Below are 27,990 nucleotides of genomic sequence, written 5' to 3' on the forward strand. Positions count from 1 at the left end.
AGCGCTGGCCTTCTGTGCCCAAGATTGCGGGTTCGATCCCGGCCCAGGTCGATGGCTCATGTCAGTAGATTTAGTGGCATGTAAAAGAACTCCTGCGGGACAAAAATTTCGGCACACCGGCGACGCTGATATAACCTCTGCAGTTGCGAGCGTCGTTAAATAAACCATAATTTAAATTTAAATTTAATTTTTAATTTATTGAGAAACTACATTTGAGTGTGTAAATGACTCTTGATCGAAAAATAGATATTGGAGATATCAGACAACAGACACCATCGTGCCAACCTGCTAAGAAACAGAGGATGGGAAGTACATGAGGAGATTCATTGTGTGTCTGAAGATGATTCTCATAGAAGAGTCGATATAATTGCCATCAATAGAAGAACCCAGAAAGCGATGGTCTTAGACCCTACGATTTGCTTCGAACGAGACACGAATCAAGCACTGCAGATAAATGATGACAAGCGAGCTAAATATGTATCTTGTCTTCCATACCTCAGTGAAAAATATGGCATTTCGCTTTACAAGGGGATGTTACAGGCTTACTATTTGGAACGAGGGGTTGCTTACCAAAATTTACATGTGATATCCTTAAATCCTTTAAAATTCCCTTTTATGAGGTTCAGAAGATTGTAATGGAAATTCTGAAGGCCTCTCTTCAAATTCTACACTATCATCTATATGTTAACACGTAAATTTTTGTTTTAATGTACAAATCGAATCATTATTTTGCTCGTTTCATTTCCTTTATCTTTTATGTTTGTTAATTCCGGATCCCAGTGGTCAACCTCACTTGAGGACGGATGGCTTTAAAATAAATCTTAGTAGTAATATGTGCCATCAACTTGCAACGCATGTATTTCGTATCTCTTTCATAGCTGAATAGATAGCTCGTTAGCCTGCCACTAAAATGTTTCTTGTTCGATCCCCGGTCGTGGTTGCTTTATTATTATTATTATTATTATTATTATTATTATTATTATTATTATTATTATTACTACTACTACTACTACTACTACTACTATTACTACTGTTATTATTATTACTACTACTACTACTATTATTATTATTATTATTATTATTATTATTATTATTACATCTTTGCAATTTCAATCTGCGTTACTCAGAATATTGTATGTTTTTTTTAATACATTTCGAGAAAATTAAGTTAAAAATTAAGGGCTGTTTTTGGGTGTCCATTCAATATGAATACCAATGACCTCTATTGTCGCCGACCTTCTTGTAGTCGAGTGGAAAGAATTACACTAATTTTTAATATCGCAGAATCGTATTATAAGATCGAAACAATTATAAAGGGTGGAAGTGGAATAGCCTTGCAGATTTCCAGAATGAATAACTCATGTTGTATGTAACAAAAAAGTATAATATCATATTGGTGGAAAGTTCATAGTTTTTTCCCCAAATGTTTAACAACCTCTTATTCAGTAATTATTGCAAGTAGGATCATGATTTTTATCCATATGGATAGGAAATGTGATAAAGAATACTTTATCCCTCTCGCTTATTTCAATAGCGTGCACGGTTTTCGTTTAAATGTATTTTTAAAAACCTCTAAATTCAAGCCACTGCACGATCCGAGCAAGTGAAAACGTCTTGTCAGAGAGCAGGTCACCTACCGAGACACACCGAGTTCGTTGACCTCTTACATCTGTGTCACGAGTAGAGTGTGTTAGCGGCGATGTTGCAGGACTGCTGAAACTTCAAACTTAATTTTCTAATTAACCGTGCATTTAATCACAAAACGTAATATAGGTTTTCTATTCATTTACGTGTACCCTATCGTTCCTTTCAATCTGTAAGGTTATTTTACTTCCACCCTGTATAGACCAGAACAATAATTGTGACTAGTTGCAGGAAATGGGATCTAAAGTCGGATTTGTCTTTTTTTTTTTTGTGGTTTCAAAAAGAGGATGAAATACTAAGCATTTAAAAAAAATCATGGTTCTAGTTGCTATAGTTTTCAATATATAACTTATTGAACATTAATGTTACATCCTGTACTTTTCGAGAAAATGCAATTAAAGTTTTCATTTGTTTTCTTAGCAACTGTAAGAAAGATTTAGGTATTTAAGAAGCACTGTGCAAAACTACGTCCTAGTTTAGTATGTTGTTGTTGTTTTCTAATGCCAGGCGTTTGACAATAAAGTCATTTGACTTCTTGCACTCCAATATTTTTCAAAGATATTATCATGGTCAGCCACTGAAGCACAGATTTCTTGGTTTGAGTTGCACAATGGGCAGTTAGGGGACTGATATATTCCAATTCTATGCAGGTGTTTGGCCAAACAATCATGGCCTGTTACCAATCTAAATGCAGCTACAGACGATTTTCGTGGTAAATCGGGAATTAACTGTGGATTATGATGCAGAGAGTTCCATTTTTTCCCTTGGGATTGAGTTATCAAATTTTGTTTGTTGAAGTCTAAGTATGTAGATTTAATAAATCTCTTCACAGAGTAATACGTAGATTTAGTAACAGGTCTGTAAGTAGCAGTGCTGCCCTTCTTTGCTAAAGCATCCGCATTCTCGTTTCCCAGGATTCCACAATGGGATGGTATCCATTGGAATACAATTCTTTTATTGAGTGATATTAATTGAGAGCATTTTAGTTATTTCTGTTGTTTGAGATGAAGAGTTCAGTATGTAAAAAAAGCCTACAGGTAGCGCAAGATTTCAAAACATAGAAATGAAGTTTTTTCACCGCAAATTCGTTATTTTGTTCTCCCGTAAAATTTCCTTCCACGAATTTAGAGTCCTGTTTGCGCAACAGGTCACAATTTAGGCTATAATTGTCATTTATAATAAGTGACTAGCGTTATCACTCTGTATTCTTCTCTATAATAAATTAAAGACGGGAATACGGACAAAATATTTAAAACGTTGGAATTAAATATAATTATCATAAATTAATTAATAAGTTTCAATGTGGGTGATTTTTATTTATTGAAACTCAGTCTATTTGGTATTTCCACTCTAACAGAAGTAGGCTACGCACTGTCTCCAGTGTTGCACTGTGATATTTTCCAAAATGCTACATTGCTTACTTCTGCCAGCATTAGTATGAATTTCTTTCTTCGATCGACATTTTAATAGTAATAATAATAATAATAATAATAATAATAATAATAATAATAATAATAATTTATTTTAGCTGGCGGAGTTAAGGCCGTAAGGCCTTCTCTTCCACTCAACCAGCAAAAAGTATATAAACATATGTATGAACTTACAAACGACTCTATATGAACTTGAAGGTCATGTAATATCAATTAAATTTGTGACGACTAGATAGTATCTCGCGATGTCATTCCGAGGACTCTTCTTAAGATTACCTGATATTCACCTTATAGTGCGTATCGTGGAATGAGACGAGTAGTCTACAGCTAGGAGCTTACATAGTTCCTTATCTATAGTCCCGCTATCTCTTCGTAAATTCGTGTTCTGCCTTTACCTCGGTCCACTCACGCTTAAATCCTAAGCAGTCAAGCACTCGAAAAACCGTTTTGACTTACCGTAGGTTTCGACTATGTTTCCAACTTTATAGATTGTCCCATATCTCTTGGAAAGAGATTTTGCTGCCTTTTTAGCTATCGTCGCCTGAAACAATGAAAACAAACCTGATATGAACACAGAGTCATCAAATAAGTGCTTTATTTAACACAAAATTTCATTCAATTTCCATGGATATTGACGTTTTTGTTTTAAAAACTGAAATTTCTTAGTACAAAATTTCTACTAAGTGATAATTCACTTCATGTGTTGGACCATACGAATAAAATTACATTTGCTAGAGACCGCAGATCATTACCAGGGAGGAGATTTCGCATCTTAAAGTCATCACTGAGTTAACCCAGATCTCGCCGTGACCTTGCCCTGGAAGATCGAACCTGGGGCTTCCGTAAAAGGTAAGCGGCATGCTATCTTGCGTTGGATGGCCCAGACGATAAGAGATATTTGCACAGTCATGGCCTTCAGATCCCGGTTGAACAATTCGCTATTCTTTTGTGTCAAGTGCCGATATTCTTTGTCGTCCACTTATCACCAGAAAGTACCAGAACAAACACTACAAAACGGAAGGGTTGACAAAAGTTGTGGAGGATAACACTGGGCGAAATAATGAACCCTAAGAAGTTAATGTGTTGCGACTTCATCTGATAAACTGACTTGACATCTTCGTGAAATCTTTCGGCCTGGCTCATCGAGATTTAAATCAGCGGACCGGGATTCGATTTCTTGCTAGAAAAGAGACTTTTTGTCTCGTTTCATTAAGGACTCTAACTGCATCCTTTACAAGTCTTGTGTTAAGCATGGATCCTGTGCTGTAGCCTATTCAAGGACATGTGAGTGCGTTCAGAAAGCTCATGAGAGAGAGGACGGAGCGAACCCAAGTGCCAGTTCTTTATGCTGAAGATGTTGATGATATGATATAATGGTGGTGGTGATGATTATATGATGATTTGATGACGATGATATGATAATGATGATATGATGACAATGGTGGTAATATGATGACGTATTGTATTGTATATATTTACATTCCATGGTATTCGTACATCGCTTCCATCGCTTCACAGCTAGAATATGGAACATATCAAAAAAATCTTAAATAATAGTAGGCCTACTATAAAGTATTAATTGAGCCGTTCAGAGCAGAAGCGGTGTAAGTCAAAAATGGGTAATGAGGGTTAAAGTAAACATTCTGTAAAATACAGCGCAAAGTAGCAATTAATATTCAATTTATTTAAACTATTAGTAGTCAGTGGATAGCACGAAGGACATGTTAATTGCTACTTTGCGCTGTATTTTACAGAATGTTTACTTTAACCCTCATTATCCAATTTTGACTTGCACCACTTTTGCTCTGAACGGCTCAATTATAGTCACAGTCTAGTTGAAATATGTACAGAGGAGTTTTACAATATACTAGTACAACACAAGGGGTGAGTATCGATACTTAATACAACACAGAAATATTCATGCAGTGCTGTTGAATGTCATAAATTCATCTACAGAATAGAAGGCGTGAGAAATTAATTTGGCTCTAAATAATTTTGATTTTTTGTTATCCGTAGGGAAGCTATTCAAAATTTTTACTGCCATACAATGCACTTCTTTTTGACAGCACGATAGAGTATGAATGTATTGACAAGTCATGGGCATTACTTGTAGTTTTTAAAATGATCCTGTGATATAATTGCGATGATATGATGATGGCGGCGGTGATATGAAGTGATGACAATGACGATGGTAATGATATGATGATTATATGATAATGGTGGTAATGATGTAATGACAATGATATGGTGATTACGATGATAATACGAAATGGTGATGATATGATATTGTAGTGATGATGACTTCTCGGCCGTTACTAATCCGTAGCATCAGCACCCTGGCCGTCCGCTCACGGGTGCGATACGTACCAGCTTGTCGTGGTCCGCGATGTGCTTGCGGGTGTGTCCGTACGGGATGAGGAACTTCTGGCCGTAGCTGTGCAGCGCCAGGTACAGCTGCAGCCTGGGGGCCACGCCGCCGATGTATCGCGCCAGGCTTTGAGTCTCCGCCTCGGAGAACGCCTTCGAGCCCGCGTACGTCTCCGAGCACGGGTGTCTGCTGGCGCCGCCGTCTGCGGGGAAGGAAATTATCGCTTCAAGATTTTCAGTTTACATCCTGATCTCTCCTGCAGTGTTGCATTTTGTTATATCCCCCAACATATTAATCCTATTACTTAAGTAAATAGACCGCATTACGCTACATATCACAAAGGATCGTAGCTGGTGAAATTTCTATCATTTTTTTATTTAGAGCAAAGATAATCTGTGTCTTTTTCCCAGCGTAAGATTTGGTCCATTCGTTATAATACTTAAATATTTCAATTATTTACATGTCATAATTTTAGGATATAAGGAAGGATTAATATTTTTACACTGGGAAAGAAAGTGAGAAAGTAAACATTAATCAAATATTACAAAGTAATGGCAATTCCGTCCCTTCTGTACTGCTGCGAATCTTGGGTTCTAAAGAAAAACGAAGAAAGAAGAATTGAAGCAGGTGAAATGAAATTTCTTAGATATGTTGCGGGTTATACAGTATTGGACAAAGAAGAAATGAAGATATTAGAATAGACAAAGCTGATGATTTTAAATGTGATAGTAGAAAGTATTCTGACATATGGTGCCGAGGGCTGGATATTGAATGAAAGACAAAAAAAAAATACTATTAAATGGATGGTTTACGACGTAGCTTGCGGGTGTCTCGTCTACAGAAGGTTAGGAATGACATTATTATGGAAGAGTTGAACCTACAAGAAAATATAATCGACCGTATGGAACGAAGACAACTACAATGGTTTGGACACGTGCAACGGATGTCAGACGAGGGGTGGCCCAAGAAAGTATTGAATTGGTCTCCACCTGGAAGAAGAAAAAGAGGACGGCCTAGATATATGTGGAGGGGAAGAATTATAGAAGCAATGAGAGCTAGAGGCCTGGAAGATGGATCCTGGAATAACAGAGAAGAATGGAAAAAGGGAATCCAAGGCAACCGCTTATAAAGTGGAGAAGCCTTTAAAGTAGAATAGAATTGAAAATAGATAGTACAATTCAACTCGTTAAAGAATATCAACATAATTGGAAAGAACATGTAAACAATGCCAACAACAAGTATAACGAGAACAGCCGTGAATTATAATCCATTAGGAAGGAGATCATTAGTAAGACCAGCAAAACGTTGGCGAGATCAATTTTATTGGAGGCGGAACAGGTCGAAAGGCCGAAACCTTGAAGAAGATGATGATAATATTTTTACAATTTCTAGTACCATATTAAAAGTTATTTTGAAATACTTTTTACTTGGTGTTTTGTTAATATTGAGAGGAAGAAGGTTTATATCTAGCCAATTTTTGACAATGTCAACTCCCTAGATGATATGCTGTTTTTCAGTTAACACCGCCATTAAAACAGTGTCATGAGAGGAAGAGTAAATATTTCATTTAATTTTATCTGGGCGTATTAATAGTACATTATTAATATAGATAATAACAGGCGTCCTAAGACAGTTCCTTGAGGGATGCCAGTATCAACAGTTAAACGATAGTTGAAATTGTCTTCAATTTCAGTCTGCTGATATCTATTTGATAAAAAGAGCGAAAAATATACAAGGCAACACCTGTAATCCCCATATTGTAAATTTTATCTAGACGTATCTTGTGGTTAATGGTACAGAACGCTTTCTTAGGTCTAAGAAAACGACTACACCCTTGTTACCTTCGTCTAATGTTTTTATAACCAGTCATAGACATAATTGTATCTTGCTTGTTCACGTTATGACGAAATCCAAATTGCAAATGTGATAAATATTATTTTCTCAGATATTGTGATAATCGATTTTTAAACAGATTTCAAACAATTTTTCTAAACATGGCAAGAATAATATCGGCCTATTACATTTATTTTGTCACCAGATATGTGAATAGGGACAACTATAGGGCTTTGTAACTCTGTTGGAAAGATTCCTTGTTACAAACATGGATTAAAACTGTTTGTAAGAGGAGTTGCTATGAGATAAATTGTGTTCTACAAAAGATTGACGTGAGTCCTTCTTCTCCAGGTGCCAAGTTGCGCTTTAAACTCTTTGAGATATCGATAATTTCACTTTCTGTGTTACACGTTTCATCTTCTTTCCCTTTTTCTATTCTGATATGCATTGCAGTTGAGGATAATCGTCCTGGAGCTCGAGCTTCCAACCCCGGCAAAATCAAAGTATTTTCTATAAAGACCGCTAACTCCATCTGTACTTAACTACGTCTGGTGTGCACAGACTCACCGACCCAGTGGAAGTCCCAGTTTCTGTTGGGGTCCACCCCCACGCACCGCCGATGCCAGGTCCTGCTTCTGGTTTTGCGCCACCGTCGGTTCTGCGGGAAAGAAAAACTTGGATCACTGCGGAACTACACGTTGCAATATTGTCAATGGTATCGTCGTCAACTTTGTTAAACTTCGACTTTTCACACAGCCCTAAGTTGGCAATTAAGGTTCTCTTGATTATGAAGCTAGCCCAGTGCCTAATTAGGGCCTATTTATGTCAATAGTAGGCGTACCTAAACATGTTTTTATTCAAATTGTCCTAATATCATGCCATTGATATGACAAAAAGATATTCAGAGAGCGTTTGTGTAACTCTGCCTTAGTTCTAACTTTTTCGGAAGTCAGCTAATTGTAGATTACAAGAAAAAGAAATGAAATTAAGCAGAGAGAGTTAGTTCAAGAAGTTCTTTCAACTGTCCAATATAATAATAAATTTAGCTTCCCTTATGAAAAGGTTGCCAGATTTGACAAAGCGTATTACATATAATTTGGAAACACACCTAAAAGGTAAAATGATATACATTTGAAACGGTTAGGGAATCGAATATGCAAAATGTCAGAAAAATTTACATCTAAGTAGCGTTTGTGCTCATTTACAGTTAAGAAAGGGGGGGGGGATGTCATCAGATAGGTTAGAATGATTTGAATGACATATACCGCGAGAAAAATAATAGTACGGATTGATTGGCATTGATATCTAAACCAATCAACAGCCATCGGTTAAGATAACTTGAAATTTCCATTATCACTCCCATACAAATGATTTCTCAATATCTGAACCGATCCTTTGAGGGCACTAATGGCTATTCCCTTATAGTGCTGTGTGTTAGCCCCAGGTTTTTACATTTGTTGGCAAAGAAGGAGGGTATGGTACCTCGTGCTCCCACCATCAGACCTATTACATCAATGTGGGGCAGGCTATATTTATCTTTATAGAACGGGATTGTTGGTTCATAGATCCGTTTCTTGTCACTGTCCACCTCATGCGGTTGATCTGCATGTGTCTCAAATCAGATGGTTGGGATCGAGAATGTATGCCGAGTTGTTCTTAATGGCAATTCGCCGAACACTTCCTTGTGTGGCTAGTCCCTGCACCTCTTGATGGACTGTAAACCCTACTTCCTTCAGCGCCTCGGCCAGCATAGAACGGACAGCATGGTGACGGATGTTGCGAAGGGCCTCACTATAGGGGCAGAAGCCAAGGATATGGGGAAGAGTTTCAATCTCGCTGAGACAGCGCCTACAGCGGGTACCATCCCGACTTCTACCCGGTACAGCTCGGACCGGAGCGACATAGCCTACCATTTTAAGGGCGTCTGTCCATTCCGAGAGGGTTAGACCTTTGTGATTTCTTATCAGCTGTTTGCTGGGGGGAACTCTTTGCTAAGAATCACTCCTTTACCCTTTTGTTGCAATGTACACCAATTTTCAAATTCTTTGTCTCTTAAAACGTTTTTGCACGATCTTGTTTAATGTTGTATTTACAGCTATTGTTGTTAGGCCTTGGAAGTTAGAAGCCCCACACAGAAACTTGTTGCTAGGGAAACCATTCTTCACAACATAAAACTTTACTGAAATAGACCCATTACAGAGTACATATTGTTACTTAGTGCAGTTTTGCACTGTACATATCAGCCAGAACCTCAATCTTAATGATCGGAATGATTCGCATTAGCTATCAGCAGTTTAAAGGTAGGCTACGGTTGTGTTCGCAGTTGGGTACAGTCACAGCAGTACAGCTAACCGACTGACAGACTCTTCCACTCACAGTGGTGTGCGAGTACTGGTACCCGTCGGGGTTGACGCTGGGGAAGATGTACCAGTCGAAGTTCTCCGCGACGAACCTCACATTTTCGTCCTGGCTGCTCAGCAGTTGGTTCAGGATCCAGGTGGCCGTGGCTGGCGCGATCCACTCTCGCGCGTGGATGCCTGCAACAGAATCGCGGAATCTTATGGCACGTGCGCCGTACCTAAAACAATTCCTGATTTGGGAGTTTCAGCGGAAGATACAGCGATCACAAAAAGTGGTGTAACAGAAAGCAACACTCGCAAGGGAAGGGTTTCGGCTCGAACAGGAATTTTTGGTTAAAAATTTGTACAGACGCTTATTTCACAATGGTGATGAAGACCGTAAAAGTATTCATTTGTGTAATTCTCCGTTTGGTTGGCATTGGTCAATACACTTCTTTAAAAATGTACATGAGGATTCTCTATAAAATGCATGAAACAGCATGGAGCAGAGCAATAAGCACAACACGCAGAAGCAACACCTGAACAATCTTCTGAACCACACTCCATGCTGAACAATCAAATGCCACCTGAATTACATTTTTGAAGTCCGAGACTTGTTCAGGATTCACGTAACCAGCTGACTGCCAGGAATACTGAAGCATAGGGCGGTACACTGGAGCAGACAACTGGTTATGAATAACAGAGTGCATTTTCATTATAAACACTCGATTTCCAAGTTAAGTTCTGGATTCTCAGCAAGACTCCTTATGCAATCTGTTATCCTCCGAGCATATATTTTGTATTGTCTAAGGAAATAGATATCCAAAGGCTGGATATATTTAGTTTTTTTAAGTGGAATGACCATACATTCTATGTCCTAGCCTTGGAATGATTCATTTATTAAGATTGTGTCCTTGTGCGCATTCACTTTTGATAGCTGCTACATTTTCAGACAGAACGTTGGAGAAAAATGTTCTTAAATGGGCTTTAGACATTTTACCACTCGCACTAGCTTCTAGGCTAGGCTAGGCTAGGCTAGGCTTACGGGTAAGGTGTCCCATCCCCTTAACTTGTGCAGTGCTCTCCCCACCCCTCAACTTGTACAGTGCTCTAACAGACAAACCACACATTACACAAACGAATGCTTTTGGGAGCTTTACAGAGATGTAAAGATGGGCCTGTATACAAATTTTGGATACGAAATTACTGTTCGAGCCGAAACCCTTACCTTGTCAGAGGTTTGTTTGAAGGTGCGGCATGACTAGTTCTGTCATCTGCGGCCAGAGGAGCTGCGGTCAGAAATGACTGCAGACAAGGAACGAACGTAAAAAAAAATACGTAAAAATAAGTCTCAGAGGTTAACCGTGAATGACTGAAACTGCGGATACAGATTCCGCTGGTAACAAGGATTACTGTAAATTTGTTTTGTATCAGAATTTTGAAGATGAGGTCTTTGGCTTACCTGCTTCGATGAAAACGCCTGGATTTTCCTCCTGGTAGGACAGCTTGACTCCCTTGATCTGGCGCCCCTCGTAGCTGAGGCCGGCCAGCTGTGTCTCGAGGACCCCGGGGTGCTTCTCCACCAGCTCGTCCAGCCATGAGTGCAGCTGCGCTAACAGAGTTCGGTTGTGGGTCTCAGTTCTGTCTGTATATGCTATTTTATTATTTTTATCGGTTATTTTACGACGCTTTATCAACTGCTATGTTTATTTAACGTCTGAATGAGATAGTGGTTATAATGCCGGCGAAATGAGTCCGGGGTTCAACGCCGAAAGTTACCCAGCATTTCTTCGTAATGAGTTGAGGGAAAACCCCGCAAAAAACTCAATCAGAATTTGAACCGGAGTGCTATGTTTTTGCGTAAATAGTGTAGGATGCCTGAGTACCAATGATTCCGTGCATTGTTCCTGTAAAAATGTACAAGTTTAGGTTCAAGTGTCTCGTTTCCTTTTAAGTAGAATAGTACATTATGCAACGAGACTATAATGGTAGTAATTAAGATGCAAGTATGTTTGTTTATGAAACGAGCGCAAGCGAGTTTCATAATTTTCATACGAGAGTCTTAATTACCATTATAGTCAAGTTTCATACGACTTTTTAATGCTCGACCATATTTCTAACTTGAAATTATTCATAAGTATTCATGTTATGGTTATGGAAGTGAGGAGTGGAACTGACATGAATTGTGAGATGTGCGCAGACGCGAAATTATTGATTTTTTCCGAGGAACGAATGTCATTGACCTTGATATAATCTAGAGAATAACATGAACATTAGGCTTGATATAACCTGGAAATTGATTTAGAATTGAAAAACGAGATGACAAATTGAATTTATTTGAATATTATTTACAATTAACGCTAATTATTATAGTAACAGAACATAACCTTTTGCGACAGTATTGGATTTCCAGCCTCCGTGACGTTTCGCTAGTTGTCTTTCGATTGCATATCCGAGAATAATCGATACTTGCGGTTTTATAATGGTACAGTGGTGATTTGTCATTGGCTGAACAACTGAATTATAATGAATAGGTGTACTTTAATGGGGTGCATTAAAGGGCTACTACCAGGTGTATAATTACTACATTTCGGCATGGTCGAGCATAATAGTACATTATGCAACGAGCCTATAATGATAGTAATTAAGAAGCGAGTTAATTACCACTATAGGCGAGTTTCATACGACTTTTTATGCTCGACCATATTTCTAACTTGAAATTATTTGTATCTGACAAGATCGAAAGTGACCTTGTTCTAGGTCGTGAATTGTGAGTTGTGCGCAGACGCGAAAGTATTGATTTTTTCCGAGGAACAATAATGTCATTGACCTTGTGTAATCCCGTTAAACTTAGTATAACCTTGATTATTGAATTCGACATTGAAAAACGAGATGACAAATTGAATTTATTTGAATATTATTTACAATTAACGCTAATTATTATAGTAACAGAACATAACCTTCTGCGACAGTATTGGATTTCCAGCCTCCATGACTTTTCGCTAATTCTCTTTCGATTGCATATCCGAGAATAATCGATACTTGCGGTTTTATAACGGTACAAAGCTGACTTGTTATTGGCTGAACACCTGTAAGCTGAGTTGTCATTGGCTGAAAACGCCTGTACTTTAATGAGTGGGTGTACTTCAATGAGGTGCATTAAAGGGCTACTACCAGGTGTATAATTACTACATTTCGGCATGGTCGAGCATAAAATATATTTTCAAACTGCTTAATACAAATTATTGATATGTTTATGGGCGTCATGCCATGTAATGCACAGCAAAAAGTTCCAAGCTTTGCTTTCCTTTTTATTTTTCTCTTTCCGATGAGAATGGAACACGGCTAAATATTCATTTGCATGATGCGAGAATTCAATATAAATGCATAGAAATATGGGACATCGGGATAAAACAAAGAGAAATTAAGGAAATTTGGCAACCTGATTCCTTGGCACGAAGTGCTTCGCCACGAAGTCTGGACTGGTACATACTCACCATGGTGATGTTATGGTAGTCGTCCCATCCAAAGGAAGAGGACTCGACCTCCGGCCTCTCACTGTCGATCAATCTGCGAGAAACAAGTCCAGCTTCAGTGCAGATCCACTCTTAACTTTCAACTAATAGGGTCGCTGTATTTATTGGATCATGTCACGTGTTTCTTACAAATGCACGTCTCGCCGTAGGCGTCTTCCTCCTCCTGGAAGATATGTAGAACTTCATTTGCAGTGTGCCTTTCAGGCTACATTCTTAGTTTGCTCTTTCTCAAACCTAAAATATTTCGTATGAGTTATCATATATTGTTTAAGTCTTACGAATTTCGCTTTCATTTCTTGAATTTTGGGACCCAAGAACTTACTCTAAGTCCTTAATTACTGGGGAAGTAACGTGTGCAAAATACCCTAGTCACCTAGAAACATGTCTAGAGTGGCAATTTCCAGACCTAGCTTGTACTTCAACTACCTCCTTCCAGTGGCGGTGCGTCAATAAGAGCACAAGAGCACGTGAACACCTTGTTTCCATTAATGCACGACTAGTTTTATTATTTAATACCGTATTGGCGTAGTGGGGATGTATAATATCAGGATCGAGTATTTTAAACTTCCCGCATCTTGCATAAACTTATGTAAACTTGGCAACATCCGTTCACGTACAAGCCGTGCTCTTTTCAAGAAGGTTACAGAAATTTCACGCATGCGCGGGAGAAAATTGTCTTTCGCTGGCCGCTTATGACTCGTCAAGAGCACAAAGCATTAAGTGAATAGTGAATCCATCTTACAGATGTCAGGTGCATCGATGCCTATCGTTTACGTGCTATATCTCGAGGAGGAAATTTAATTAGTCTGTATTTTAACCTGTAGGTGTCAGCATCTCACTGTCGGAACGTTTACTTTATGTGGATGTGTGTACAGTGCTGCTACGAGAGTGTAGTTTGTGAATTACTATACTTCAGTGTCGGCATATAGCATAATTTGGCTTTCAAAGACGTGCTGGCTGACTGTGATGGTGGTATGAATTTAAATATCTGTATGGTGGTGTATATTATTTAAGAATAATATTTACTAGCATGTATCTATAGTAATCAATCTATGCGAATGGGATTACAGTACTGGTATAGGCTATAGTGTATCAGCGTGTTGTGAATCAAAATATATTACTGAACACACGCTTTTGTAAATTGTGTTATGTATTAATTTTTAACAAACCTAAACAATGAACTCTGTTCAAGTAATTTTGAAGAGTGAAGAACTGGGTAAACCGGCTTTCCAGGAAAAATTGGAAATAAAAAGACTAGGTTTCATTATTATTATTATTATTATTATTATTATTATTATTATTATTATTATTATTATATTTTTTGAATTTATATACGTTTTTTTCGACAGTGAAACATTAGAATCATGACATTTCATATTAGGCTATAAAACGTACGATTTCAAATTATCTTCGATTTTGGAACAGAAAATTGTGAACACACAATTTTTTTTCACGAGCCGCCACTGCCTCCTCCCCTTCTACTCCTACTCGTTTGTCTCTCTACTCACTTCTGCACATCCTGGATGCGCAGTTCGCTGCGCACACCGAACGCGTCCGTGAGGGCTCGGAACCGCTGCACCATGTCTGGAGGCACCATGACGTCCACCTGCGCATGCGCAGAGCTCGCACTACTCCAGAAGTCCAACTGCACACACGTTCAATGTTACCATGTACACACTGTACTTTATTCAGAGCCTGTGACGAAGCTTTGAAATGAGGAACATGATATCTGGAGGAAACGCCGTCCTTGTCCTCCACAAATGTCAATCCGACTCAAAATTTCTCATTTCACTTCCTCTCACCAGCTGCCCTTCTCCAGTTCGCAAGAGTTTTAAATACAGGATCTCCTTCCTGGCTACTCGCTCGGTACTCACCGCAGTAGGGGACTCCTCCAGCACCTGCAGCATGGCCACCTGTGTGTCGTTGTCGGGCAGCAGACGGAACACTTGGAAGCGATCGAAGCGCATCTGCTCTGCCTCCAAGTGACCGCTACAGAGGAGCAATGAAACGAATGCCGCCACTGAAAGCAGAGTAAAAGACTTAATGCGCGAAGGGAAGGAACACGTCACTGACAGCTTCGACCACTCCACCCTCTTCTGAGTGTCGTCTGTGTTGTTAGCGACAGTTTTTAATTTTTCTGTCAAAATAATTAAATAAACTACATACATAGGTTGGATAAAAAGTAATGGCAACACTGCTGTCACGTGACGATGGTGCGTTCGAGAGCTGCCAGCCGTATGGACATGAACAAGGACTGTTAGATGAGTTAGTGCAGCCAGCGACGACAGTACTCTGTCAATCTACTGCAGTGTGTAGAACGTTGACTTTCATTGGGATAGTGCGAGCGCCCTAAGACCACGTTTACAAAACTAGAGCAACGTTTCTGGATCAAAATTGAAATGGCACGAGGTCGTAATGCACAAGAATGTTTTCAGGGACTGCGTGAAGCATGTGGCGATGCAGCGTTGCCATATCGTAGAATGGCACGATGGGTTAAAGCGTTTCGGGAAGGCCTTGTTGCACCCGTACCAAAGGGAAGGTGACGACTTTCTTGGACGAATCGTCGCTATGGACGAAACCTGGGCTCGCTCGTATGAACCAAACTTGAAACGCCAATCAAATGAATGGAAGCATCCAGGTTTTCCTCGTCCGAAGAAAGTGCGCCCTACACAAAGTGCTGTGAAGGAGATGTTCATTGTGGCGTATGACATTGATGGGGTAATACTGCACCACGCTGTACCTCCAAGGCAGACGGAAAACGTGGACTACTACTGCAGGTTCCTGCAGCACCACCTTCGTCCAGCCCTCAGGAGAAAACGACGACACTTGGTGGTACAGAACCCCATCATTCTTCATGATAATGCAAGGAGTCACACCGCTGCTGCTGTCAAGGACCTCTTGCGTCGCTGGCAATGAGAGATTCTGGAACAACCTCTGTACTCACCCGATATGATCCATGCGATTACGATCTTTTCACCAAAGTGAAAGAACCGCTGCGAGGGACCCGGTACAATACCAGAGATGAACTTATCCGTGCTATAGGGCGGTCAATACGGAACATCAACAAAGATGGACGAGCTGATGGCGTACGCCGCCTTCCAAACATTTGGCAAAAGGTAATAAATAAGGGGGGCGACTATATTTAAGATACGTAAATGTTGTACCCTTGTGAATAAAGCCATGTCAGAAATATCGAACTGTTGCCATTACTTTTTATCCAACCCATGTAGATGTGCCATAATCTTCACGTACTAGTGATAACTGACTTACCAGTAGTTGATGAAATTTTATCCATTAACAATAAGCGATAAATGTTCAGTTTGTAGCTCTCACTTTAGGTCTAAGGCAGTTATATACTTAAAACCCAGCATATATATTGTAACTTTATTTCAACTCAACAATAGGATTTGCTCTCCACACAGCATTCGTTAGTGCACTCCACTGACGATAATGATAATTTACTTGGACTATTACGAACAACAATGAACTTTTAATCTTAACTAATATTTATAAAGCACTATTTACAAATCAGAACTGTCAGTTCTCAGTTCACAGTTCTTCTAGCTCAGTCACTCGAGTTCACAGTATCTCGAACCACAGACCTTCAGAGACAGTCCAATGTACTCGAACTCAGGTCCCTCCAACTGCGGTCCACTGCACTCGAACTCAGGTCCCTCCAACTGCGGTCCACTGCACTCGAACTAATCATGAATCACACACTGTCCGAGTTCCCTCGCGCTTCTTTTATAACCACAGCGACATAGCCTGGAAAGTTCGAGTTATTTCGACGCTTGTGTCCGTTCTCGAATCATCTCGCACTCTGCTGCTCTTCGGACGGACTTCTCTAGAAGATCCGGGAGGGTTCGTCCCTCCCTCACGCCGCAAGTAGCAGCTGCGCGCGCACTCTCCCCTCGTCGCGTTGACGTAATACACCCCTCTCTTCTCTCCGCCGCGCGCCGTCCCTCAGTGCTCCATGGAGCCCGCGCGATCTGCTCTCTTGCGGGACGCTGGTCGTGAGTTCGAATCTCACGTCGCTGTCACAATATACTAACAATAACAAAATATGAACTGTTAAACTAAAAAGAAACTATTTTATATTATTTTATTTTAAGCAATTACTATTATTGATAATTTTTCTGTTGTACATAAGAATATTGAGTTACCAACAGTTATTATCCTTCAACCCAATGGTAAAGTAGTGAGTGCACTTCCAGCATTCGTTGATAAAATTAATTCAAAATTAATATCTTTCTCACGGCTAAGCTCATTTAAAATACAAAGCACTCCACACACTGTCGAAGTTTCCCTCACTTGTTAGCATAATAAAGTGAAACATTCTGGTTTGCCATGTCAGTAACTAGAAAACACAAAATTACCTGTATTATTGTTGACAGGCGGTGAAATTCGAGTTCAGCCAGCGCAAGGAACTACGTGGAGATTAATTTTTTGGTCCTACAGAATTATCTGTTGGTTATTAATGGAGAAAAATTCGCTTCGACGCCGAGGATCAATAGCCTATACATGTCGAACATGGGGTAAGGCCTCTAAGGAAAAATACCAAAGGAGAGAGATTCGATTCGGTGGTGGTTAGAGCGCCCAGTGCGTAGAACTTGGGACCCGGGTTCGATTTCCGGCTCCGGAGCTAATTTTTCTTCATTAATAACCAATGAACGCAAGGAAGCCTATCAGCACTTCTTGCAACTTCCGCTCTGATCCTATTGCAGCGTTCTCGTACAACTGTCAAAATCTTACAGTACGCACGTGCGAAGCAGACGATAGGAGCTTCTTGTTTTGATTGTCATTGTGTTCTTTTAATCTCAACTTTCATCCACCATAAAGTCCCAATATTACACATTTGCACTACATTTCATTGTGGAGTGAGGGTTGAGTGCCGTGGACGTGACCACAATCATTCGCCGACAACAGTGTATTATCTGCTTGTTTATTTTATTTATTTTATTGGGTTATTTTACGACGCTGTATCAACATCTACGTTATTTAGCGTCTGAATGAAATGAAGGTGATAATGCCGGTGAAATGAGTCCGGGGTCCAGCACCGAAAGTTACCCAGCATTTGCTCTTATTGGTTTGAGGGAAAACCCCGGAAAAAACCTCAACCAGGATTATCTGCTTGTCAGATTCAAAGAAATAAAATATAACTACTGTAATGTATTTCAATGTCTGTGTTTTTTTCTGTAGGCCTATTACATTTTTCCGATTTTCCGCATTTTTAATCTTGTTTTAAGCACCAGATTGTTAGAAAATAACAAAATATGCATTCATATACGGTTTGAATTGTTTTCCTTGGTTTGAATTGTAAATTATTTAAAAATAGCGTGTAAGAGGGTCTTAGACTAGAAATGTTTAGCTGAAATATAGTTCTGTTTATAAGTATGCATAAAGGTGTAAGTATTTGACTTATTTGAACTGTTGTATCAGTGAAGCGAAGTGAGTCAGTGAAGTTATGGTTTTACAGTGCAGTGAACAGTTCCGATCAGTGATAATTTATAGCGTCAATGAAATGTGTTCTATAGTGTCAGTGAAATGTGTTACAGAGTGTCAGTGAAATGTGTCCTAAATTGTCAGTGAAATGCGTCATAGAGCCACTACAGTGAGTGAGATGAGAGTAAAGTGAAAGACTATTGAAACTTATGTAGGGCCTATACATGTGTAGGTTGTATTGTAAAATTAGGTATTTTATTCATGTTCTATTATTAATATTGTAATTATTGTGTTAAATTGTATTGTGTATTCTTATTGTATTGTGTATTGTATAATTGTATTGTGTATTGTAAATTTTATTGTGTATTGTTTATGATTTTATTGTGTATTGTTTATATTGTGTATGCCACTGTTTGCCCACTTGCTGTGTAAATAAATACATACAAAAGCTGAAATACACCCCTTAAATATGCAAATGTAATAATGCATACACTATAAAATCTTGACTGTAGTTGTAGATAACTTGAAATACATTTATGATGGTAGCACATGATTTTCAACTAAGAAGTAAAACAAGCCAACATGCTGAAATCCGACGACACAACTCATCCTACCCCTTGAAGCAAGTCGAGAATTAACTCAGTCCTGCTCATCTCCAGTACATTTCTCTACCCCCCCGCGGGGCCCCGCCGTCCTTGTTAGAGGCAACAAATCAGATCACCAATCCACGAGAAATCACGTGTCTGCATGAACTACAATATAGTGACTCCCGCTGTCAGGCCCTGTAGACTACCAGCTATACAAGACCCGTAGAGAGATGCTTCCAGTGTGTTCAGGGTAATGAGGAACCGTGGATAAATAACGGAACGGTGAAAAGAGAAAGAGAGTGTCCCGAGAAATCTGTCAAACGCTGTCTTAATTCAGCTCAAAACCGGCGTTGAATCCGGTCTCCAGCGTGGAAAACCGACACTCTGCTAAGAGACGAACATAGCACTCAGCCATCCATGGCGAATCACGTTGAATATGGCCCAAGGACACGCACAGATAAACTGAGAGAAATCGTGAAATAATGTAATGAATAATTGAGACAACAGCAGTTTGTATATCTTCGTTAACTTGACGAGTTGAAACTTTAAATATTGGTATCGAGTTTTCTGCATACGATAATGTGAAGAAGACTATAATAATAATAATAATAATAATAATAATAATAATAATAATAATAATAATAATAATATTTTTTTTATTTAGAATATTAACGTGCAAAACAACAGCACAAGGCCAATTACAGTTTAGCACGATACAAAACAAAACAAAACAACAAATGATGATGAGAATGAATGATAGAAAATGGCAGTGAGATGAAATACAATCAATATAATAGTCAACATTAATCATTGACCAAATGCAACAAAATAAATAGCAATATCCAACATATAATAAAATATATTAAATAACAAGTAAGGATGTATCATTATAAAACTCAAAAAGTATATACTACACATTAAATGGATCCAAGTTCAATCCATGCAAATTAGCATATTTAATACATCTGCAGACCGGAGAGAGAGATTTAGGATTCCTATTATAAAACAATTTATCAAATCTTAAACCCTTAGCAGGAATACGAAGACTGATATTGCTTATGAGTGATTCACAATCAATATAATAATAATAATAATAATAATAATAATAATAATAATAATAATATTTCTTTATTTATACTGGCAGAGTTAAGGCCATAGGGCCTTCTCTTACACTCTACCGGGTCACAAAATTTACAAGCCGTTAAAATATACCGTAACAAAAAGTTAAAGAACAGAATACTAGGAGTAACGGTCAGGGCGTCTGACCGCGAAACCAGGTGGCCCGGGTTCGAATCCCGGTCGGGGCAAGTTACCTGGTTGAGGTTTTTTCAGGGGTTTTGCCTTCAACCCAATACGAGCAAATGCTGGGTAACGTTCGGTGCTGGATCCCGGACTCATTTCACCGGCATTATCATCTTCATTTCATTCAGACGCTAAATAACCTAGATGTTGATACAGCGTCGTAAAATAACCCAATAAAATAAAAAATAAAAAAATAACGGTGTACAAGTTGAAATGATTCTGCATGTCGTGATGGTTCGGCAGTAATGTGGATTTCATGTGGACAAAATAATGATTTATGTGCAGTTATGGTCCTGGTTTTCTTATTTTATGACCTGAGGGTGAAACCTAACCATTTCCCCCTGGTACTACATGTGCAAGAGGAGTAGAAATAGTACTCCTCTTGTACATGTGCTAGTGGTTTATAGTGATTTTCTATTTGTCAGGTTGGATTTTCTTTTGCCAACTTTGTTCAGAATTTCGGTACTGACAAATACAACTGCCAGTAACTTTTCTGTTAGTTTGCCTTTGAAGAAGCTGTCAACGGTCAAGAAATGAAATTTACTAGAAATGTCAATTTAATTAACGATTAATAAATAATACAATAAACATAAAATAAGTGGTATACATAATACTCACAAATGGCTTTTAAGGAACCCGCAGGTTCATTGCCGCCCTCACATAAGCCCGCCATTCGGTCCCTATTCTGTGCAAGATTAATCCATTCTCTATTATCATATCCTACCTCCCTCAAATCCATTTTAATAATATCCTCCCATCTATGTCTCCACCTCACAAAGGTCTTTTTCCCTCCTGTCTCCCAACTAACAATCTATATGCATTTCTGGATTCGCCCATACGTGTTACATGCCCTGCCCATCTGTATACTTAATACAGTAAAAATAAACAACATACAATTTATGGTAGTTCTGTATTCGGTTTTCGGAGTTCGTACTTATCATGTCATCTGACCAAAGAAAATAAACTTCAGTTAGGTCTTGTCGATCATAAACTGTTTAATTGAAGCACTCGACTTCATGTTGCCAGACAAAATACATTAAAACTAGTGGCTTGTGCAGCAAATGCTACTAAGTTCATTAGAAGTTCAAATTATTTTTTTCAAATTTACTTCCAATGAAGAATACCAGACATTTTGGAAGTTATTTGCTTCCATAATAATGAAACATAGGCCCACCCTCTGAATGGTTTTCTTCATGCTAAATACTTTTTATTTAACCTATACATCTTCAGTTCTTGAGTTCCAATGCGAAAACGCAAGTAACAATGTCAGAACGATCAGTCGGTTTTACATGTGGGAGTGAAGCAATAGCTATTTCAGGTCATTGTGGATTGTAGGTTAGAGTTATGAAAATATCCTCTCCTCTCCCCTCTCTCTGGCCTCGTGCCCTCTGGCCCTCGTGCCTTCGTGCCCTGGTGCCCTCGTGCCCTGGTGTCCTCATGCCCTGATGCCCTCGTGCCCTGGTGCCCTCGTGCCCTGGTGCCCTCATGCCCTGATGCCCTCGTGCCCTGGTGCCCTCATGCCCTCGTGCCCTGGTGCCCTGGTGCCCTGGTGCCCTCGTGCCCTCATGCCCTGGTGCCCTCGTGCCCTCATGCCCTGGTGCCCTCGTGCCCTGGTGCCCTCATGCCCTCGTGCCCTGGTGCCCTCATGCCCTGGTGCCCTCATGCCCTCGTGCCCTCGTGCCCTCATGCCCACGTGCCCTGGTGCCCTCGTGTCCTCATGCCCTCATGGCCTGGTGTCCTCATGCCCTCTGCCTTCATGCCCTCTGCCCTCATTCCCTCTGCCCTCGTGCCCTCATGCCCTTTCTCTTCTCTTCTCTTCTCTTCTCTTCTCTTCTCTTCTCTTCTCTTCTCTTCTCTTCTCTTCTCTTCTCTTCTCTTCTCTTTTCTCTTCTCTTCTCCTTTTCTTCCCATTCGCTTGCTTTCTACGTGATTCTCAATCTCTCCTACTGTATCTTAGATCCTTGTCATTGTCACAAGTTTCATATTCAATCTCTACATTGCCTTCAGCGTCATCATCAGCATCATCATCTGAACTTTCAGCTATGATCTGCAGAGTAGTGTCGATCACCACGTAAGTTTTCATCCAGTGTTACTTTGTTAGATAAAACACACTTAAGGGAAAAAATAAACTGCACTAACAGAAAATTTTCTATTAATACTATTGATACGTAAATCTGACGTACACTTCCAAATAATTATATCTCATAATGAGTTGGCCAAGCGTGTAAGTTGCAACCTGCTGTCACGACTACTATAGTCAGCAACTGAAAGACGGAGGCATAGCTAGAAGAAGGAGGGAAAAGTAGTGAGGATCAATTGTTTATCCATTATACGTCAAAATTACGTACGACAGAAGTTTTAAACAATGGCATTACTTCTTTGTGAGCAGGAAGAAAACCACTGTTTGATCACAGTATAGAGATATGTTCTCTATACTGTGGTTTGATTTCCACATATCCTACAAGTTTAATACAAGTAGTGTTAAGTTCATAACAATAACCTTAGTATCTCGTTATCATTATATTACTTCTCTTCAAATAATTATCTACAGTCAGATGGAAAGAAGTTTATGAGATTATACGTTCTCGTGCATAAAATCGAAACTTCACGTTGATGTCGATGTTATAGGCATTCCTAATTTATAGTCTCAACAAATGTTCACGCAACATCCGTCGATCGACCACGCTGTTACGTAAGTTTTATAGTTTTCAGTAATATATAGCTGTTACTCAGTATATTATAGAAATGAAGATCTAATATAAAATCTTCTTTCTATGCGTCTACTTACTTACGGCCCCAAAAGATTTCACTTTCATATCATCAGTATACCATTATGTGTTGCATTAACTATAATAATATTTCATTTTTAATGGTAATAATGTCACCAAACATTCTTAAGTTTTGTAGTTCTTAATATCGAATACACACACAACTGTACTCGGAAAACTACAGACCAGAGAATCAGACTTGTAAATTATTTTTATACGTTATCAAAAAATTACACAAATGAAGGTCGACATATTGGCATTATGATGTGAAAGAATCTGACCCATCTGAACTCTAAGTATGTCAGCAATCCTGTAATGGCCTTCATGTAATAGTCTATTGTTTATTGTAGTGAGTGTTTTGTTTTATTCTGAAATGCAATTAATTAGTTCTCCATAACTGACGAAAGATGGATTTTGGAAAATAGAAAAATGATGTAGGAAAATTGACATTTCACTGAAAACTACTATTTTTCTGAAAAACTTTGGGTTCCAAGCTTCAAAAAGAGGGGTCATTTATTAAAATCCGTTCAGCCGTTTTCCCGTAATTTTCATTACCAGTTTAAATTATATATATATATTAGATCAACTATAAATAAATAAATTAATATTACTTTTGTTACTTACTTACTTATTTACTTACTTACTTATTTACTTACTTACTTTTACTTACTTACTGGCTTTTAAGGAACCCGGAGGTTCATTACCGCCCTCACATAAGCCATTGGTCCCTATCCTGTGCAAGGTTAATCCAGTCTCTGCCATCATATCCCGCCTCCCTCAAATCCATTTTAATATTATCCTCCCATCTACGTCTCGGCCTCCCGAAAGGTCTTTTCCCCTCTGGCCTCCCAACTAACACTCTATATGCGTTTCTGGATTCGCCCATACGTGCTACATGCCCTGCCCATCTCAAACGTCTGGATTTAATGTCCCTAATTGTCAGGTGAAGAATACAATGCATGCAGTTCTGTGTTGTGCAACTTTGTCCATTCTCCTGTAACTTCATCCCTCTTAGCCCCAGATATTTTTCTAAGAACCTTATTCTTAAAAACCCTTAATCTCTGTTCCTCTCTCAAAGTGTGAGTCCAAGTTTCACAACCATAAAGAACAACTGGTAATATACCATAACTGTTTTATAAATCCTAACTTTCAGATTTTTTGACAGCAGATTAGAAGACAAAAGCTTCTCACCCGAATAATAACAGGCATTTCCCATATTTATTCTGCGTTTAATTTCCTCCCGAGTGTCATTTATATTTGTTACTGTTGTTAGGCCTATTTTTATTATTATTATTATTATTATTATTATTATTATTATTATTATTTAGTCAACTGTCCGAAGAGAGGCCTGAACCCCACAAGTCATACCAAGAAGGCACCACTTATGAGGCAACTAGATCAGGAGATAATGTGGTAGGCTGGCCAGTTCCTTTCCCCCTCCATTGCATACATTGCCCACTAGCTACATATTATTATTATTATTATTATTATTATTATTATTATTATTATTATTATTATTATTATTATTATTGTACATAGTATTGTTATTTTACCTGCTTTGTTAATATTTGATAACATTGAAAGAACGACCATATTACCTTTCTAGAAACTAATCTTAGTAGTAATGGCTCGCGACAGGAACAGTTTGGCTGTGGCGCATGCGCGGACCTCTCATGCAGTGGCAACGTGATCCTTACCTGGATTTATTTTCGCGTTCACATTCCAGATCAAATCAAGAAGTTCCCTTGGTGCTCCGGTTACACATCTTGCATATACGAAGGTTAGGTCTGGTTAGTTACGGTTCTTATTAACCAAGTGTGCGCATTCCGCGCTTGCGCAGACAGCCGAGGTGATCCTGTCGCGAGCCGCACTATCTAGCAGGCTTCCTATACTCACGCAGAGTCCGTGACATCTCCGACGCAGACCTCGAGCTCGGAGTGGTCACGTGACGAGCTTTCTGGTAATCTCGAAATTGCTGATTATTACCGCGGATGACAGGAAGCGCACGAACTCTGCCGTAGTCGCCTGTTTGAAGACAGCGCTCGACCAGCTGCTGGTGATCCGACTCTGCATATGCGATGCTCCCAGCCGTCTCGCTGCGATGCATTTATAAGCGGCACTGACAATGAAACATCGCTCATTTATTTTCCACACGCCTCTCCATCAGCGGTGAGGGTCGCAGCCCTCAGGGTCGTCCAAGGCACGGTCCGCCGCACCTCGGGCTTCGATCCCCGGCTGGCAGCGACATCTGCAACCGTGCGTCGTTCCTGAGTACGCACTTCTATTTCCCCCCGTTACTACGGTATTGTCGGTCAAGATTATTTCTGCACTGCAACAACACCGAGTAGGTGGGTTTCAAACTCCTGATACACCACGGAAGTAGCTCACACAGTTTCCTAAATGTCGCCGGTTCTATTCACAAGCCCCGGATAAAGGAATCGGGTCTCGCCGTAGGCGTCCTTTACGGTACCAGTTTATGATAGTGAACATATGTTCATAAAAAATAACTGCAACAATTAACAATTAATTAAGGTATGACAGCACCCGTATTAATGTAGTCTACAGTTAATAAACAAAAGAAGTCGAAAGTAGCGTGCAGAAACAGAAATGAGATTCTTATGAAATGTCAGAAAGACAAAACAAATTTCACAGGATTCCAAATAAAAACGAAGATGGTTCACATTTTCTGATAACTTACATTTTAAGAGTTTTACAGCATTTCAATTCTTTCATCACTTTGAGATGATGTTTTTATAATATTATTTTATTGGGTTATTTTACGACGCTGTATCAACATCTAGGTCATTTAGCGTCTGAATGATATAAAGGTGATAATGCCGGTGAAATGAGTCCGGGGTCCAACACCGAAAGTTACCCAGCATTTGCTCGTATTGGGTTGAGGGAAAACCCCGGAAAAAACCTCAACCAGATAACTTGCCCCGACCGGGATTCGAACCCGGACCACCTGGTTTCACGGCCAGACGCGCTGACCGTTACTCCACAGGTGTGGACCAGATGATGTTACAGTTTCCAGTTAACATTCTTGAACTTGTATTCAAAATGTTTAAAGAAGGGAAAAAAAACAAATTCGTGGCATGACAGCCCACGGAGGCCAATGCCTACCAGCTGACTATTGACCTCACGCCAACATACCTCGGCAGAGGTGAACGATCATCTAACCAGTACGACGGTAACGAGCACTCAGCATGATGGTCTCTCCAGTCGTTACAGCTGGTTTACGAAACCTATAGTAACTCCCAAAGTTCTTCACGATGCTGGGTGGGCACCGGTCGCACACACTGGCCGAAACTTTATGAGGAAAATTCCTCATGAGGACTCGAACTAGCGTGCACACACACTCGCGCTTGTCGATCATTTTGCTTGTACAGTCTTAAGGGGATCGGGAACCTTTAATATGCCCAAAATTTCAATTTTTTTTAAATTGATTTATATTCTCTAAAATATCTACGTTATTTTTCATAATTGACAATAAAACGATATTATAAACGAAATGTCTGTGGACCCAACTGGGTTCCGTCTTACGTTACACAAGGAAAATGATCGGAAAGCATGAGAGTGTGTGAGCCAGGCTTCAGACCACGACGCTACGGCGGGGGACGTTCAAAAAGCATTCCTAAATGAAATCACTTGATATGTACCAAAACAAGAAGATAACATGGTCTTTTTCTTGAATGCAAACATAAGACAGTCTTTGTAATCCAAAAGCAATACTTTTTGTTTCATTTATACAATTTTCGGCTTAATGCCATCAATTTTGCACAAATTCACTAAAATAGCCATTTGCATAATTTTGTGATAATTTGTACTACTATTTTTATTTTACTGTTAAACAGTATTGCTAAATCAAGATGACTCAATCACGTTCCCTTCTTTTCAAATAATTAATCGGTATGGCTGTGAAATCAGACTGACGAAGAGTAAATCGGAGTACCAATATATTGCTTCTGTGAACATTCACACACGCATAGCAAGGAGGATTAGAACTAGTGACCTACGCTTTGTCGGCAGTCTAGAAAACGAAAGTATATTCCTTGTTTTGTTACTCTGTACTCGGTTTTATCTAGCCTATGTGTGTTTGTTAATCAGAAAATAATCGCTGTAACCTCGTTTCATTTGTTTCCTCGGCCTTCCCGATTGTCCTGCTATCATTCCGTATAGAAATGTAGCGTAGCCTAGATGTTGGGCTTTATGTAAGAATAATATTGTAATTGTTGTTACTTTTCAAATTTGTACTGTTTGGACATAACAGCAAGCCTGTTTACCTAATTTCGCTTGGCCATAACTCATCCAGTGCTCTGCAGTTGATCTCTATACATAAATAATTATATTTTAATTAAATATTAACGCGTATTTATTTTATTTCCATATTTACTTCATGTCTGTCACTTTGGAGTGGTAGGCAATATGTCTGAATGCGAAACTAGTGGGTCCGGGATTGAATTCCGGTTTGAACAAATTGCCTGGTTGAAATTATTCCGAGATTTTTTCTGAATCCATTAAGAGCAAATTCTGAATACTTTCGAAGCTGGATTCCGGACTCATTTCGCACTCCTTGTCACCATACTCACGCCATCCTTATACGGGGCCAACAGAATCCGACCTAATGGGTGCACCAACCTCAGAGCAGGGTTCTTCATCAAGTAGGTAGAGACGCAAATGGCTGCACGCCAATATGCACGGCTGTAAAAACCTTGTACTGATGCTAATTAAACTTCGCTTC

General features: G+C 39.3%; 1 protein-coding gene across 1 annotated transcript in view; it reads right to left on the minus strand.

Annotated features, from left to right (window-relative positions):
- LOC138713072 (zinc carboxypeptidase-like) overlaps positions 1-25,351 on the minus strand; it is a 28,726-nt gene extending 3,375 nt beyond the window's left edge. Inside the window, exons 1-9 of the mRNA XM_069844813.1 lie at positions 25,146-25,351; positions 15,025-15,170; positions 14,659-14,795; positions 13,112-13,184; positions 11,077-11,221; positions 9,652-9,812; positions 7,843-7,933; positions 5,442-5,644; positions 3,531-3,615 (exon numbers count right to left, since the gene is read on the minus strand). Of these exons, the coding sequence (XP_069700914.1) occupies positions 3,531-3,615; positions 5,442-5,644; positions 7,843-7,933; positions 9,652-9,812; positions 11,077-11,221; positions 13,112-13,184; positions 14,659-14,795; positions 15,025-15,170; positions 25,146-25,161 (1,057 nt within the window). The 5' untranslated portion in view covers positions 25,162-25,351. The remainder of the gene's footprint in view (positions 1-3,530; positions 3,616-5,441; positions 5,645-7,842; positions 7,934-9,651; positions 9,813-11,076; positions 11,222-13,111; positions 13,185-14,658; positions 14,796-15,024; positions 15,171-25,145) is intronic.
- Between the last annotated feature and the right edge of the window lie 2,639 nt (positions 25,352-27,990).

This window comes from Periplaneta americana, chromosome 14, assembly GCF_040183065.1.
Source record: "Periplaneta americana isolate PAMFEO1 chromosome 14, P.americana_PAMFEO1_priV1, whole genome shotgun sequence".
Taxonomy (NCBI): domain Eukaryota; kingdom Metazoa; phylum Arthropoda; class Insecta; order Blattodea; family Blattidae; genus Periplaneta; species Periplaneta americana.